General features: G+C 46.9%; 1 protein-coding gene across 17 annotated transcripts; it reads left to right on the top strand.

Moving 5' to 3' along the window:
- Positions 1-1,526: 1,526 nt before the first annotated feature.
- LOC148051252 (mitotic-spindle organizing protein 2-like) lies at positions 1,527-14,577 on the top strand. Of its 17 annotated transcripts, none has more exons than XR_015700232.1 (5): positions 1,529-1,714; positions 1,784-1,929; positions 4,104-4,138; positions 5,151-6,015; positions 6,105-8,761. XR_015700232.1 is itself a non-coding variant. In XM_087738229.1 (5 exons), the coding sequence occupies exons 1-5, from the start codon at positions 1,575-1,577 to the stop codon at positions 14,460-14,462; spliced, it is 594 nt and encodes a 197-aa protein (XP_087594355.1). In that variant the 5' UTR covers positions 1,529-1,574; the 3' UTR covers positions 14,463-14,577. The 17 variants fall into 17 exon arrangements, 12 of the variants coding, with proteins under 12 accessions (XP_087594356.1, XP_087594355.1, XP_087594359.1 ...); XM_087738229.1 differs by lacking the exons at positions 4,104-4,138; positions 5,151-6,015; positions 6,105-8,761 and adding exons at positions 9,547-9,667; positions 13,168-13,193; positions 14,302-14,577; XR_015700231.1 differs by lacking the exons at positions 4,104-4,138; positions 5,151-6,015 and adding an exon at positions 8,768-9,540 and having other exon boundaries at positions 6,105-7,490.
- The last annotated feature ends 3,171 nt before the right edge of the window (positions 14,578-17,748 follow it).

Raw genomic sequence — 17,748 nt, 5'->3', positions numbered from 1 at the left:
ATCTCATTCCCATCTTAGCAGCTGCAGTAAATGCCTGTCTGTTAGCGAGGCTGAACACCCATCAGAATGCAAGGTCGGGTCACCCTGTGGCAGGTGATGATTTTGAAACGCTTGCATGTTGCTCAGGGTGTGGAGTGGGAGCATCTCTCTCCCGTGGCTTGATGCAGGGATGAGACAGGGTCTCCTGTGGTGGTGCCGGGAAGGGGGACATCCCTGCATTGTGCCCCCTCCCCCCAGCTCTGCTATCCATTTGGCAGCACAGCTGGTCTGTCTGTGGTCTCAGCATGTGCCAGGACAGGGGGAGTGGGGACATGGCGGAGGTGCTGCTCATTTCCATTTAGATAGATAGAGGAATTTCAATCTCAGCTTGATGTCTCCTCACCACAGTGTGACTCAAGACCCAAATTTCCAATTTTCTTCCCCATGCAATGCCAGAGATGCTTTCTGCTGGCTTGGGAACTGACGCACATTACAGATGCTGCCGCCTGGCAGAGGCGGACAGTTGGGTACGTGAACATGGATGATTATCTGTGTGTAGCTCCATGGGGCAGCTGACATGTATGGCTTGTCCGCACCCAAATTTGCTGTGCTGCCGGCAGCCCAAAGCGCTCCCATTGCCTCTCATTAGCTCCATACCCTACCCCTGTCCAGGGACAGGGAATTAAAACCAGCATCCAGAGTTGGCCCCTGCGATACAAGATCCGAATCACTTGGGGGACACAGGATGGTCACACAAGGAGAAGTCACCCAGATGACCACAGCAATGAGGACAACCAGCTATTTTTGTCTTCCAGAGGAAAAAATGCAAGAAGAAATGCAGCAAGGGGGTGGGAGTGTCCTTGTTTGCTGCCTACATTGAGTACATGTACACCTGCCCACAGACAGGTGGATACAAGGAAGCTCATTATCCTCAGTGTGGTCTCCCCCACCATATACTTAGCATGTCTGTTCCTGTAGGAATAAAGAAACATCATAGTTTTGCTCAGCCAAGAATGTGACAGCTTGTGGAAAAGAAGCTGGAGAGTTGGTGAGGGGAACCACAACCTCGTGGGTGATGTCCTCTAGTTTGGAGGTCCAGGGCAGGCATCCACCAGCAACGAAGAAAGCCTCGAGAAAGGAGCTTGGCTTAACTATATGGAGAGGGAAGGGCAGGCCACTGAGAGGCATCTTCCAGTGAGCTGAAGGCATGTCCCAGTGTAAAAGGCAGGAAAGCTCGCAGGAGGTACACATAGGCATGCAGCAAGGCAGCCCACAATGAATTTGAAGGGCAACCTGGGGAAGACATCCGGAAATCACCATGAGTGCTGCTCTACGGACCTGGGGAGCGGGAACCCTGCCCGGAGGACAGCAGAGGAGCCCTCGGGGGAGCGGAAGGGTGAGAGTGGAAGAGGCCCGGGTGCCCCGCCGAGCACCCCCCACCCCGCCGGGCAGGCCTCGGCTGCGGCTGGAGCGCGGCTGCCACCTGCCGGGCCCGGGCGGGAGGAGCCGGGCCGGGGCAAAGCCCGCCGTGCCCAGGACTAAGCCTTGCAGCAGCGGAGGGGGGCGCTCACGGTGAGGCCGCGCGGGGCGCCGCCATGTCGGAGGCGGCAGCGGGGATGGCGGCGGCGATGGCGGAGGCGCGGCTGCGGCGGAAGCAGCTGCTGAGCGCGGAGGAGGCGGAGCTGTTCGAGCTGGCGCAGGCGGCGGGCAGCGGGCTGGACGCGGAGGTGTTCCGGTGAGCGGCGGGGGCGACCGCCGGTGCTCCCGGTGCCGCCGCTGCCGCCGCTGATGGGTATCCCCGCAGGGTGCTGCTGGACCTGCTGCGCATGAACGTGGCGCCGCTCGCCGTCTTCCAGGTGCTCAAGTCCATGTGCGCCGGGCAGCGGCTGCCGCCGGGACCTGAGGGCGGACCCCCCGCCGCGCCGGCGCCGCTCCCCGCCGACACCCGAGGTAGGCGGCGGGCAGGGGCGAGTGGCAGGCGGGGGAACGGCGGCGGCGGGCCCTAATTCCCGTGTCTCCCCGTGCAGAGCCCCCAGAGGATGGCCAGGCCCCCGCCCCCCTCCCCCTCGCCTCCGCCCTGCGGCCGCTGCGGCTCGGGGTCCGCCCGCCGCTCTCCCGGGCCTCTCCCGCGGCTTGCCCGCTGCCCCGCGGCCTCCCCGCCCCTCCCGCCGGCCGCGCCGCTCGCCCCGCCGCGGGGAGGGGGCCGCGGGCCGGGCGGCTGGGCCCGAGGCGGGGCTCGGCCGGTCCCCGAGGGGCCCGCTCGGTGTGAGCCGCGGGGCCCGGCCCGGCGGAGGCTTTGCGTGGAATCCTGTGGAGAGAGAGCCCCGTCACCCCCGGGCCCGGGCCGCTGCGCCTGCTGTCCGCACCCTTTTTTCTTAATTTTTATTCTTTTTACGCAGCGTAGGGGGCCGGGCGTGGAGGAGCGGCGCGGTATGTCGGGGGGAGAGGTTGCTGGAGTCACTTGCCCTGGATTTTGTAGCTTCCGGGCTCTGCCTTCCAAGCCTTTCACAAAAAAAACCCAAATCCTTAATACACAGTATTACACAATGCTGTTTCACTTGTATCTAACTCAAAAAAAGTAAAGTTTCTGGTACATTAGGAATGCCTGGAAAACGAGGGGAGCTGCAGTGCTTCCTCTGTTCTGTCCCCGTGTACCGTGGTGGCTTCTGCTGCTCCTCCAGCGGCTTCCATGCCCGGTGGATTGTAATTAGGTGGGAAAGTGAAATGGGAGGCTGTGTGGGATTGTTGGCTAAAATAGTGACTGCTTTTGAATGTAATTATCTTTTGTTAATGCTCTAATCTTGGTGGACGGTAACAAATGTAGCCTTGAAGCTGTGCCATATATATATTTTTTTTTTTTTTTTCCTAAACCAGTTCTAATAAAACTTTTACTTACTCCTTGAACTTCCTGAAGTGACTTTTGGCTGGTAGCTCACAATCTCTGTAGATTACTTCCAAAAGGTTTAAAAAGAGGTAACTAAAATAAGTCTGCTGTCACTAAGCTTGAATTCACTGTGAAAAGGCTCTCATTTTTCTTGTGCTCAGAAATACAGTAGAAAAGGGCAATGGCGAAAACAGCAAGGTTTTGAGATCATTGTCTGTGGTTGCCAAGAACAAAATTGCATGTGGAAAGCTTGGCTTGCTGCACACCTCAGCACTGCCATACCAGTAACATGGATGCGCTTGTTCTGCCAGTGGGAGCGTAGAAATGGCTGAGGTTAAGTTGAATTATATTGTGTATCCTGTTCTCCCTTCCTGTCTCTGTTTCAGGGTGAAAACTGTTGTAGCTGATGGGTCTCTGTTGACCCGTGATGAATTTTGAAGCAAAACTTGAGAAGTAACTGTCAGCAAGGACTGTGCTGGGAACACAGAGAATGGGGCAAGAAAGAAAAACTTTGTTGGCATAGGTAACTGGAGCAGGGTGGGGGGAAAGTAAGGTTTCCTTGTTGTGATAGTGTACTACAGCTTAGCTAGTCTCACGGCTGAGGCTGCCTTGGTGGTAGGAGGTGTTTATTCTCATGGCTGTGCTTGCAAGTCTGGTGGTAAGTCCTATAGAAAGTGAAATTGAAAGACAAGATTTGTTTGACCAACTATAAGCAGTCAGTTTTAGGGTAAGGTTGATAATGCCACGATCTGAGGCACCTTTACAGTAGCAGAGCCTGCCGCTTCTGCTGTGGATTCCCACATGGTAAATGGGTGAGAATCACTTCATTGAGCAGCTGAGGGTGTCTGCACAGAGGAAGTTTGCTAAAGCCCAAATGGGAATCGGAGCGTGTGGATAAAGTGTCCAGGACTCCATGGACTTCACTGTGAACAGGTTTCCCTTTCTCAAGAGATGCTCTTGATTAAGAATTTCTTGCAGAGAAGTTGGTTGTGGTAAAGAGACCAGCCTTACATGTGACTGAGAAGTGACTCTGAAGTTGCACAGGGGAAAAAGACGACACCTGGCTGACTGCTTTTTCCTGAGCAAAATGAGAGAGGTGCAGCACTTGGATATTTTAAATAAGAAGCAGCATGCTATTCCGGTACCATGTTGAGAGGAAACATCTCAAAAGAGCAGTGATTTTGAACAAAAGATGCTGCTAAATTTTGCTGTCTCTTCTTCTCCTTTGTTGGTGCTTCAGGTGTGATGGGCCACTCAAACTATGAAGGAACTTTGGTAAGGTTTTTGTTCCTGTCTGTCTTAATCTGGATTAGTTTTTGTTCTCTCATGTATGCTGTTTCTGTGGCACTTCTGTAAAAATGAGATTTTTCTAGCTCTGGGCTACTGCCATGGGCTAGCTTTGGCTAGCAGTAGGCCAGCTCAGATTTGAAACAGTCAGATGGCAACTTGTTTTGTCCGTCAGCAGTAAATTCCTCAAGAGGAAAAGCCAGAAACCCTCAGGTAGAGTCGATATGCCCTTAATCATTGCCTCCTGCCAGCTTGAGGTGCTGCAAGCACCTTAGAGAGGCTGTGAGTTTCTAGGAACTAGTGTCTGGCTTGCGAGCTTGATTCGATTGTGCCTGCATCAATCCAGGATGTTCATTCTGCATCTTCAGCAGAGCATCTCCTGGTCCAAGATGGTGCCTGCGTCAGATTGCAGTCCTAGTGTCTCTGGCCAGACTTTCTTCTCCATAGTTTCCCTTTAAAATCGACATGTTGAGATCCTTGAGTGCACTGTGACAAGCCCTCGGAACTGAGGGAGAAGTGTAGTGAAGTTCAGAGAAAGATGATGATAGCTCTGCACTGCTCATGGTGAATGTTCACAGTATTAGTTTGGCCTTCAGTGTCTCCTGTTGCTTATTTCACATCGCTGCTTTATTTCACAAGGCTAAAATATATCTTCAGGGCTAGTTGATGCACTGAGATCACCAGATCATATGCAGCTTACTGAGACAGAAGGATCATGCCCATCAAGCCACAGTTTCACTGCAAACATGTAGTAAAACATTAAATGCTGAACTTGGATTTGCTCTCTTTGCAAGCTGGTGCTCAGTAATGATGATGGAGGGGCACTTTGGCCTCCTCTCTCTCATCACACTCAGTCCTGACCAAATTCTAATCGGCAGCACTTGCATGCCTTCCTAGAAGATTTGGTCTTCCCAGCTGTGTCGGGTTTTTTTTTTGTTTTCTGGAAGCTTGTGTTATATTAGAGCTATATCTCACTTTGAATGAAACCTTCTCTTTTTAGTTTCTGTCAGCCCAAGTGACTTTGCTGTCACCCAGCACCCACTGATGTTAGACAGCAGCCAATTCCTTTGTGAATAAAACCACCATTGAAAAGCTAACTCTCTCAGAAAATTCTTTGAGCAGAACTTAAGCTCAGCGGTGGCTTATCACAACCTTAATCCTGCATCCTCGTTTCTGTGAGTATACGAAGTACTGGTAAGATCTCATTAACATTCAGAAGAGGACACATTTTGTCCAGCTCTCCTTGTGAGGATATGTTTCTGTAGCCTCTCGGATGGAAGGCAGATGTCTGCACTTGCTGTGATTTAGTCAAAGGAGAGTCTATGTTAGCTCAGTGCCCAGCCTGACCTAAGATGGGCATCAAGTGCAAGGGGACAAGCTTCTGCAGCTTTAGTTGCAGCTTTGTGCAAATTTTGGCTAGCTTATATCTGATGCCGCAGTGCTGTGTAGACACTTGGAGCAATGTGCCTGGAGTGTCTGAGAAAGATGTGCAGGACTCCTGGTTGAAGGTCATGAAAACAAACAGGTGTCCGGAGAGATGTCTCAATTCATGGAAATTGGTAATGATCTAAAGCAGAACTGGGCCATCAGTGCCAGTCTTGTCTGTGTTTTACTGGACCACTTTAGGCTGCATTAGGATTTGAACTATCTGTAGCTCAAGACAGGAGCTTGTTTTACTGTAGCCCTTGGGGGAAAGTGTGTTGCTGAAATAAAGATCCCACTAAAATCAGCATATCTACAGCAGAGTAATTTTCTCTCCTTAAATTGGAGAAACAAACAGCTAGCTCAAATTGAAGAGGAGGAGGAATCACTCCTTGTTCACTGAGCTTTCTAGTTCTGGGCACTGTCCATCATTGAGGAGTTGGGTAAGTGTTAATAGAGTGACTGGGGGTGTCCTCTGGGCTGGATCTGTTCTGCAGAAGCGTTTGGCTTGCCTTGCCTCCTTTCTCTTTAGGAGCTGCTGCGGGGAAGGGGAACCAAAGCTGTATCTGCTGTTGGCCCTGCCATCTCTTGTTGGAAGATGCTGCTTCCGTTTAAGAAGAGGATGGTGCGGCTTCCATGCAGGACCAAGCATTTGGAGATGGGAGATACCTCCTCTGCACAGCTGGGACTTGTGACTGCTGATAAAGCCAGAGCTCCTTGTGCTAATGCAAAGAACAGTGACTGTCCTATATAAGCTTGCCAAGCTGCTTCGCACAGTGTCCTTCAGCTCTGCGTGCCTGCTCTTTCTCCCGTGCTTCCTCCTTTGTCAGAAGACAGACAAGTGGCTGAAGTAATCCAGGTCTCACTAAAGATTAGCCAAGACTGCTCTGATCAAGTTTTATCAGTAACGATGAGATATTGGCTTAGGCTTCTCAGCCCATCATGGTGCAGGGAGGTTTTTTAAAGCAGCTAAAAAAAGTCTTACAGCATTTCTGAACAATGCTACTGGTAGCGGGGGGACGGTGTGGTGTGTGTGCCCCCCGGTAGTTATTTCAGCTTTTTTTACAGCTAAAGCAACAGGGAGTCTAATATTAATGACTTTATTTTGCATTTTCCTATAGAGAATAGCCATGGTGTTCTGCATGGAGCTGTGTTTGCTGGTAACTGAATTCACGATAGCTGGCTCAAAATTACTGTGTTTGAGTATTGGAGCATCCATCTGGCATATTTATCTACATACAGCTTCATGCAAGTTGCATTCAAAATGATTCCTCAACAGTTGTTGATTTGGGAGGGAAAGAGCTGATTTTAAAGAGAAAGGCTATCTGGGCAATTTCTTTCTGTGCATGCAAGGAGGGGGTGTGCATACCCGTTAGGACAGTGGTGTTGGTTTTGGCCTAGGCTAGGTATGTATATTGTTTGCCTTTGTGTAGTTACATAGGCCATTTTCCTGCATATTATTTCCATGCTTTCTGTTCCCGTCAGCCAACCCTCAAGCCCCTGGTGGTTTCCCTGCAGTTTTCTACCTCTTTATTGACATGCATATGTCAATGCTCTGCTCTTTTTCCTAGGCTGATGAATATTCTTTGATGCTTCTCTCACTCTTTGCGCTCCAACTGTTTTTTCCCCATTCCCTACTTCCCCAGCCCAAGTGTCTTCCATAAAGTTACTTCCTAGAGCTTTGCCCCAGCTACTAAACGTGGTGTTAACATGAGCTTGCTTTTCAAAATCTTGTCTCTTGTAGACCTCTCACCTGGTCTATGGATTTTAAGGCTGCAAGGAACCATTGCAGCCTCCTGTTCTGCATAGCAGGGGTCAGAATGCTTTCCTGCCCCGTGAAACTGCGTTGCATTTGGGTGCCTGTTGGAAATGGCACTGAGCCTACCACCAGCCATGGGCTTGGTGAAGGGTTCACGAGGTGTGCTTTCCTTGTCTGCATGGAAAATATGCTTTTTGAGAATCATAAGTTCCTTTTCTGCCCCTGCATTTGTTACTACGTTCTTCCTGTGTAAATACTTAGATACAATCAAGGTCTTTTCTAAGTGTTGCTGTTTAATTATTTCCTAAATATCCCTCTCGCTACTATGCAGCTTGTTGCCAACTTTGTCCTCCCTCTGTGTTTGTCTTGCCATCCTTGTGTTTTGTAGCCTTCCCTTTTCATCCCTTTTTCTCACTTCTTATTTCTTGCACTTTCTCTTTATTGTCTGTCTTTAGCTGTGGTGAGCCTTTTGGGATGATGACTATTGCTGCAAGGACCCACAGTGACTGGCATCACTCTTGGGTACTGCTGGCTGGCCATGCTAGCTGCTTTGCATTCCTCTTATACTCACAGTCCACTTACTCAGCCTCGCATTATCTTAGTGTTCATCTCAATGCGAGATTTGTAATGCAGTATTAAGGAGATAAGGTAGCTGACAAGGATAATGCTATGTGGAGCTTGGATAAGGTGGAGGGAACCTCCCCAGAGATGCTAAGGATTTCTCTTACATGTATTTAATCTGGTTTTTATACATCATACAGTGAATTTTCCTGTTGGTTATACTGGCTATTATGCTTTAAATGTAGATTAAATATATCCACGGTATCTAACTCATAGTAATGCATTCTTAAATCGTGCCACGCACCAGTAAATGTTGTAGTGGGATACTTCATGGTCTGTATGTCTTCCCTAAAAAAAAAATAAAAAATCTGTGGAGCGATCTATAGGTGACTTATGACTAATCAAAGGACCATTACGGTCCTGATCGTGGTTTTCTTACTTAGTTGCTTCACTCATACCCAGTTTTTTTTGGTACTTCATCAATACTGTTCCAATAAGTGGATTTCCTAAATTCAGTAAAGAGCAGTTAGATTGCCTTCCAGATCTTCATCTTGCAACTCCCGATCCCTCCAACTCTTTCTACCATAAGCAGTAGAGTTTAAACCTTTTGAGTTAGAGGCCTTTATTCTTGTTTTGTGAAATGATGGACATGCTAATTACACAGGGCAAGAAGTTTTATGTTCAGAGCAAGCCTGATGTGGAGGAGTTGCTTTCCTTCCCCCCAGGCTCCCATTCCAGAATACCCTTCTTTTAAATTTTAACTTTTCTGTATTGTAGGCATTTCTTTAGTCCATCAGCAACTGAATAGTTTCAATTTATAGACCTTGTTCATCTTGTGATACAGAAATTGCAATAAAGTATTTTCTGGTTTGCAGGTGCTGATGTCAGTTATTTTGCAACTGATTAAAAAACCTCTCAGCTGTACTGTGCTTTCTTGGATGGTTGGAGGTCCCTTGGTTAAAAGTTCCAGCTCCTTTCTTCTCCCGGGAGGTGATAATAAATTTTGATACTCTCAAAATACAAGTGAGAGGTAGTGAAGCAGTCTTTTTCTACTTCAGCAGAAACAGCAGACAAACAGCTTTTATTTCTTTTTCCTTATGCTGGGAATAACTTGCAAAAGGTCTAGGCTGGAAAGCTTAAAACCTGATGTGGACCTAGTCCCAAATGAATAGGTGGCTTCATCATTCCCATGAAAATATATTTTGCTCTGGGTAATGTACTTTGAAAACTAAAGTCTAGACATACTTGTTATTTTATGGAATCTTTACCTTTTGAATGGGGAGAAAGCTGTATTATGTGCCGTGATGCAACCTGCACTACTGTCTTTGGGGAAGGAATCTGTTAAAGACTTCGTCCTGTCTGAGTAACGTTTTTAAGGGAAAAAAATATTATTTAAGAGGCACATGCTTCTTCCATACTCTTTTTCTTTTAAGTGTCCTATGTTCTTTGCAGCGCTGTGTGTATGGTGAGATCCTGTTGCAAACTAGCCAAGTGATTTAGTTATAAGTACGTGGCTGTGTCCATTGGAGAAGCTGGTGGCTTTTGAACAGGCCACAGTTCAAGAGGAAACTGTGCAGATGTATTCCCTGAAGGTATTGGGATCCCTTCAGCAGCCTGGGTGGTTTTGTGTAATGTTTTTTTATATATATTCTAGGTGTGATGGACATGGATGGGCAAGTTAATGCGGATGGATGGCTAAAACCAGGACTCAGATGGCATTGGCAGCACTGTCACCATGAGCAAGTAGCAGAGAGGACTGGTGATCTCTGGCCAGTGTAGGTCTCTCTCCTATCATGCTTTCCCTGCAGAAGGTTTCTAGGTTTACCTGAGGCTGTGAGGCTTCCCCTCTGCTGGGTATTTGAGCTAAACACTGCACTGGGATAATTTTTTAGTATGTCTTTTCAGGCTGATTTTCAAGCTTCTTTTTCTTTTTCATGCTGTGCAAGGCAAGAACTAACAGAAAGAAAAGGGATTTAGAGGAATGCTGTAAATGCCAGACTTGTCATGTGCAGCTTTGTGGCAAAGCAATGAGATGTGAGTTCACGAGTGACAGCTAATTCATTCTTCACCCCCAACCAACCAATGAAAAACTCAGAAAATCTTATAAATATAGACTGAATAGAGCGCTTTGAGAAAAATGACGGACCTCTTCTCCATCTTCCCTTTCTGTAATCTGTGTGTAAGAGAAGGAGAGGAAAGGAGACTATCCCAAGTGTGGTGGTGAAAACTAGTAAAATGAGGAGCAACTAGGACACAGGAAGATTTGTCGGGAAAAGGCTGGTGCGTTTCATGCTGATCAGTGGATGGGAGAGGAGCTCCCGTGGCTCTGCTGAGCAGCCTTGAAGAGAGCCACGTCTCAAAAGAGTGGAAAAAGTGAATGAAAACCTTGTATTCAGTAAACCAGACACTTCATGGATGGTTAAGTTTGCAGCCTCCTAAGGTAACATGGATACTAGAGTAAGGGAGAATCTATCCATTGTGTAGATGAAGGATTATTTCAGAGAGTTGCCTTGGAAAAGGACTGTGAGATTCATCAGACTAATGAAGACCTCTGCTCTGGGAGGGGGGAATTGCTCTGTACCTTAACCCACCTTCAGACATCTTATTTAGAGGCTTCTTAGCCAATGTGTTAAACTGAGATATTTCAGCACCTAAGGAGGCTTGTCAGTGTCTTGAATAGGATCTGGGACTTGTTAATTTAAGCTTGCTTTTGTGGTGACATCTAGTAATGCAGTTGAATACTTAACCTGTTTTGAGGAAACAGGCTTACTGGAGAAGAGATGAGGATAGAAGTTCTGTGCAGGTGATTTGTGGGCCTGTGTAGGTCTCAACTTATTTGTGTTCTTTCTCCAAATCCTTCTCTTCAGATAAGTGTTTGCAAGAGGAAATGTGCTTAAGTAATGACCTTCTGCTCAATGCATACTTAAGGTCTTAGCTGCTTTGGAAGGTGCATTTGAAAACCATCTTCTTATTTTTTCCTCTTCCTCTGTTTCAAAACAACTCAACTGGGTTTGTTGAGACATATTCTGCCAGTCTTACCTGTCCTCTTTACTCTGTCTTCTCAGGGAGACTGCTTTAGCAGGGGTGATGTTTTGGCTCTGGCGAGAGCCCAATGTGCCATGTGTGTATTAGCTGTTAAGGATACGGCAGCAGCTTCGAAGACCTGAGAACCTGCTGGTTTGTGTTGCAGAAGAGGACTTGTGATAGTTATGTAGGGTTGCAAGGAAGACTGCAGGGCGAACCTGGCAGTCTGGCAAAGGATGGAGTTAACAAGCTACAGTCACATACTGGGACTGCTTTGGAGGGTGAAGTCTGGCTGTGTCTGAGATTTTTCCACGGTCAGGAGGTGATGAGATTTGAAGTGAGTCCCATCACTGTGCGCACTTCTGGTGATTGGGCAAAAGGTGTCTCTTTAGTCCTTATAGTAACACGTAGTGATTGCAAGAAGGAGGGACTTCTGCTCTTACAAGTTTTTTTTATTCAGACCTAAAACTGAGTCTTTGCTTGTCTAGAAAGGCCGGCTGGTTTACTGCGCTGGGGTAAGCCCTACTGTGAGACAGAAACAGGAGCAGGATTTTGGAGAAGTTAAATCTACCCTTGCGGTTGCTCTGGCCCATAGTTATTGCCAGTATGCACTAAGGGAGATATTTTGAGATTGTTGCAGTCCTGATATCCCGGACTGTGTTACAAGTAAATGTACCAATAGCATTTTATTTATTTATTTACCAGTGGGAGGAAAATCTGTAGTCCTTGTTACTGCTCAGAGGTGGGAAAGGATCCCCTGGGGCAAGCAGTAGGTTGAGCAGAGAGGAGACCGAAAGATAAGAGCTTTATATTTCCACTTCTAAAAGCATAACTGGGGGGGGGGGGAGGTTCCTTTCCTGAATCTAATAGGTCTTCACTTGCCTCCTGCTTGACACAAGAAGGTGCTTCTTCCTCCCTCTGCTACTTAAAGCTTTCTCTTCTTGCACTATGCCACCCTGCAGACTCCTGCCTCGATATCTGGTGGTGGTCCTCTCCTAGAGGTGGCTGTAGCCTTTCGGCCTTGGGTTTTGTCAGAGATGGTCAGCATCAATGTGTCCAGTGAGCAGCCTGGTCACAGAAGGCACTGCTGTTTTTAAATGGGAAGAGCTAGCAGTCAGAGGTAGGTAGGGCACACTTCTGCCACTGCTTGCATGCATATACTATTCTTCTCAAACTATGTCTGTCTCTTGAGGAGATAAACATGTAGCTGCTGCTTTTGGAGTCATCTCTGGGGAGGGAAGTATTTGATTAAGCTCTCTTTTGGCTTCACTCTTGCATCCATAACTATTTGGGCTGCAGTTGTTCTACGACAGCCAGACACTTCCAACATAAGGACATTTTGTGTCACCAAGGAAAATATCAGTGGAATCCGTCTGTAGTACTTGAATTACAGAGAGTTTCTGTTTGTTCCAAGTCTTTTGTGCTTTGTATTAATTGACCCTGTTTATCTCTGATAATGTTTTAACTGGCAGAAGTGCACAAACCATGCCTGTCCTTGCATGCTTCGTGAGCTGTTCTTGACTGGTTCGTAGGTCTAGATAGGATGCTTCCAAAAATACAGTTGTTTTTTATGCTGTTGAAGTAACTGGTTTGTTTTACTGTGATTTTGAGGCTAAGAGGATGGAGGACATATGCTTTGTCTGAGCACAGCTTCTCGTCAATAAAGTGATTATTTCTTCCCAAGTCATTTCAGCTAGGTCAGAAGATCAAGGGCCTGACTCCCAGTAGCACTTAATGGAACCATTGTTTGCATGTGCACATGGTTAGAGTTGTACACAGGTTGAGGACCTGTACTGTTACTGGATAGATACATGTGAGGGCATTCACATATAGACATGGTCCTGGATTGCTAAAAGCATCATGGTGAACTATAATGCTTTTTGTTCCTGCCAATTTTTCTCTCGAATACTGTGAGATCATGTATTGTCTTTGTGTAATTTGTTTGTTTTCATGGACAATACTTGCATTAGTGAAACTGCTTAAAGTGCTTGAGCTACAAAGAAAGATTGCAAGGCTGGTTGGCTGGCTTGGGCTGATAACTGCTGGCAGATCAGTAGTGTGGTTTACAATAACAGACTTTTTTAAGAGCACCTGACTTGGCTGGGATAAGTGAATGCATTTCTTTCGCCACCCTAGTCTGTCAAATTTTACAGATAGGAAGGGGCCACATACTCTTTGTTCAGAAGTTCTTAGGTTGTCTTTGTGGTTCTTTTTTTTTTGTGGTATTGATGTGAGCCCTGTTCTCAGACAGCTGCTCCAAGGAGACAGGAGAGTTTGGTAAGTAAAACAGACATGTCTCCAGTCTGTCCACTGTCCATAGCAGAAATGATCCAAGATGATGATTTCCAAACCATGCCCATGGAGACTCCAATGTGTGCAGTATCTGTTGGTATCCTGGAAGTTGCTCTGATAACAATTGCTAAAATGTCACTCTTCATTTTAATTGCATGCAATTACAGTAACTACAGCTCACTGTATTCCTGTGTTTTGTTTTCTCCTTGCTGCCATTAATTTTTTATGATGCTTCTTGGAGCTTGCTATCTTTAGTAAAAGCTATGACCCTTTTACCTCATGTTTCTTTTATTTTTGTTATCTTTCCTAATGTGAGTCCTACTTCTCATCTGAAGTAGTTCTCTCCAGTGCGAGGAAAAGTCAGTCTCCCTCGCTTATCCCCTCCTGTCATTTGTTTGCAGCACACCTCAGTCTGTCACTCTGTCCACTAGCTGAATCCAGCAGGGTGGGCTGTGTGCCCCTTGCTTCCCTCAAATTCTACTTTTCTACCCATTGCTTCTCTCTGCTGTCGTGTTGCATTTTAGAGGTGGTCAGTTGAGCCTACAGAAGGATAACTCTTACCTTCTGAACACAGTAAAAAAACTTGTGAATAGGTCCTGTGTAGGAGTCTGAACTCCTGGAAACCCCGGAAAATGATAGGAAATCCAAACTTGCTCATCAAGACACAGAAGTGATATGAAGACAAGGGTTTACTGGCACATTGGTTCACTCATCCCAACCTTGAGGTGTTAGATGCTCTTCATGTTCTTCTTGAAGTGCTGTTTGCAGTGCTGGTGTTCCTGTGCTAAATGAAGGCCAGTGTTTAAAGAACAAAGCCAGTGTTTAAAGAACAAAGTGGCTGGTTACTTTGTAGATTAAACCTGATGAAAATTAAGAATGGTCCTACTGCAGCTTGTTTTGGTTTTGTGGCCCTGATACTGGTTGAGCTGAATTCACAAATTCGCTTTCTGTGCTGGATGCTTGGATACATTTGCAAAATCAAATACAATTTTGTCTTTTGCATGATTTCTAAGGAACGCTTGCAGCTTAGATGCTGTGTGGGTGACACATAGGGTTGGGACTTGAAAATTAATGTATGTATGTGTTTATTCAGGGAGAAATAAAACCAGTTCTGCTATCAGCGGGACCCAGGTTCTAGCAGAAAGGAGCAGCCGGGAAGGATCTGCCCAGAGGATGCCTCGGCAACCGAGTGTGAGCCGGCTGCAGAAAGCAGGAGCTGCTGCAAAGAACAGTGGAGGAGGCAACAGTACCTAAATAAGCCCTTGGAACCAATGTATTTTGATACTTGACAATGTATATAAACCGTGCTTGTTAAAACTGCTTGTGTTGTGTGCATTAACCTGACAAACATGATTTGTAATACATGGAACAGAGCTGTTTGTTTCTTATTTCCAAAACTTCCTTTGGCAACGCAGACTACGGGGTGTTACCTGAAGGCACCTGGGACAAAGAAAGAGATCTGAAGCCTAGAAAAGCCTGGAATAGTGCTCATGTTGCTCCAGAGAAGTAATGACTCATCTTACAAGCCAATGCTGCTTGCTGCCTCTTTCCCTAAAATCCGTTTTGATATGTTCATGCTAGTTGTAGCAGCAGAAAGTCTGGCAGGCTGAATTATGAGACGAATAGTGCTGAGGTAGGTCATATATTAATATCACTGAGCCCTGCAGTGATGGTAGCTTGCACTGGAAACCTGACTGTCTTGTGGGGGTATGTTCTTGTACTTTGACTGGTGGTTGCCCTGTTCCCTTCATGTGTGTGCTTATGTGGGTTTTAGCACCTTAATCTGAAAACCAGTTTGACCTATCACATAACATAATGACGCAGCATTTAGTCCTTCCAATGATGCTAATGCGATTATTCATTTATAAAGTGTTACAGAGCCCTTTGCCTAATGAGCCAGGTTAAATGAGGAGATTATGCCAGATAAGGGAGAGAATAGCTTCATCACTTAGTGTAAGATACATGCAAGTAGCTAAAACAGGTAAGTGGATTTGTTAGAGCTTAAATCTTGCTGTTCATCATTCCAGAGTGTATCCAGGCAGTAGGTGTGCCTGCTATGGCCTTGGTAGCTCAGGAGGTGTTAGTGAAATCTGTTTCCCTAATTAGGGGAAAGTGCCTCCATTCTTTCTGGGGGATAGATGGTGTTTCCTAGACTCAAGGAGGTCTCATGAACCTGGTTCAACAGGTGCTAAAATCTCTTTCTGACCAAGAGGAAAAAATGCTGGAGAGTACAATATTCTTTTGCACAAGTTCTTGTGCAGGATATTAATGATGCCTAGATAATCCTACCTTATAGATTCCTCTAGAACAGTATTGCAGATTAGCCTACTTCCCCCCCCGCCCCCCCCCCCCCCCCGACTAGGTCCAAGGCTGTTGTTACTTCAGGAAGATGGTGTGTTCACAGCACATGGCAGTCAAGAGAGACTACTCCAGTGTGGGCTTTCCATGGACTGCAGTTCCTTCAGGAAATACTCACTTGCAGGGGCCCCTGTGGATATCTGCTACAGAATATCCTCTCCACAGGCTGCAGGGGCCAATCTGCTCCAGTGCCAGGAGTACCTCGTGCCACTCTTGCTGCTCTGCCCTTGATATTAGTGGGAGTGTTTCTTGCATATTTCTTTTCCTCACATTGGGCAGCGTCTTGTCCTTTTTTAAATATGTTTTTACAGAGGTGCTGCCAGCTTTGCTGATTGCTCAGCTGGGGCCACCCCTGCAGCACCCCCCCTCCAACCTTGCCATGTAAACCCAATATACCCATCTATGGAGATCAGAATTTTTCAAGCGTGGGAGTTAGAAATGGGAGCAAAGTAGCTCATGGCTTGCAGTAACACGTTGAAGCTGTGCTGTAGGAAAGGCATTCAAATGAGAGAGCTTCCAAGCCTTTTTTTTTTTTTTTTTTTTTTTTTCCTTCCATTTGCAAGGTCTGGGTATCTCCTGCTCTGATCTTGTAGGAAAGTGCACCTACCTTCCCCCCCCTGCCCCCCCAAAACAAAACAAAAAACCCAACAAACTGAAAAACCCCAAAGCCCAAACTGTACCACACCAACTGGGAAACTGTAAGTTGAATTTGCTGGTGAAAAAGAGCAGCTGAAGGGATGCTTTTTCTCTTAGAAGAATTATTATTGGTGCTCTTTGTCCCTAGAACAGGGGTGAGCAGACTTGAGATGTGACTGAAACCTCCGCTGTGCAGTATGTTGACCTTTCTTGAGAATAGATGTACCTAACAAACATGGTTTTTGCCTGCATGCTCACTGCCTCCTCTCTCTAACCAGTTCCATACCTCCAGTTCTTTTATTTATCCCTGTGCAGCTTGGGATACCTCCTGTGTTGTACCTACCCACCTGTCTCCAAGCCTCCACCACATCCTCTTGAGCTCTACTGCACACTCCTCAATCTGCAGATCAGTGCTCCTTCTTCCCTGATGTCCAGTTTTCCTGGGCAGGCTGTCCTGGTCTCCTTTCCCAACTACCTAGCTGAATAAAAATGCTCAGTGCATGCTTTTATATCCTGGTCCTTCAAAACATCTGCAGCAGGTGAGGCACCCCTGTTGCTGCTGTTGCTTTTGAGCTTTTGGAGCACCTTGATCTAAGGGGTTCTCCACTGTGCTCTTTTGCTCAACCTGCCCACTTTCTGTGGTGCGATAACTGGCTTAGTGGATGATGTAAGAACAGTGTAAGTAATTTTCCTTGGCTTTAGGAGGCCTTTCAGTGTGGTCTCCCAGAGTGACCCTGCAGCATCACTGAGGAGATAGGCCTGGATGGGTGAACTACAGGATGAATGGAAAATTGGCTGAGCTGCAGCTAAGTTGAGAGTGCAGCTGAAGGGTGCAAAGAAGGAGACCTCATCTTGGTTCAGACCAGCCTAAATCTTCTCAGGTTTGATGGTGACACAGCACAGGGCACATTCTCCAGCAGGTGTTGGAGCAGCTGTCCCTGCCAGGGCAGAGGCTTCAACCCAGGCAGTTTTGGTTGGTGGATGAAGCCTTGCAAGTCCCAGGCTGCAGTGAGTGCCTGGGACCTCCCCCTGAGGCTGGCAGAGATGGTCTTCCCTGCTGTGGTGGTGTTGAAGACCTGTGTTACTAAGTGGACTAGTTATAGGAGGAAGTCAGCAGGCTAAGCAACATCAGAGAGCATGAGAAACAGATAGACAGGATCTTCTCAAACCCTACACTTCAAGATCCCTGGACGTTAGCTGCAGTAGGGTGACAGGCAGAGTCTGTAGCAGATCATAAGTGGAAACTATAAGGAAGGCAAGGGCTGGAAGCTGGTGTCTTCTGGCACTGAGAGGAAGGCTCCTGCTCCACCTGAAGGCTTGCAACAATGGAACAGGTTCACTGTCTTCAAAGCTGAGGAGGAGGTGGGTGTGCTTTCAAATGAACTGTGGGCTAACTGATCCAAGCCATGCAAGACCACCAGGAGGAAGCAGCAAGTGATAGTAGCGGGTGACTCCCTGGTGCAGGGTATGGCTTGACTTGTCTAGGGAAGAGTGCTGCTTGCTGTGGGCCCAGATCTGGGGTGTTGTGGAGAGACTGCTAAAGCTT

The sequence above is a fragment of the Nipponia nippon genome, unplaced genomic scaffold (assembly GCF_047370975.1).
Source record: "Nipponia nippon isolate SJK-2023a ecotype South Korea unplaced genomic scaffold, ASM4737097v1 scaffold_62, whole genome shotgun sequence".
Classification (NCBI taxonomy): Eukaryota; Metazoa; Chordata; class Aves; order Pelecaniformes; family Threskiornithidae; genus Nipponia; species Nipponia nippon.
Note: the sequence above shows the minus strand (reverse complement) of the source record. Positions and strands in the feature narration are given on the sequence as shown.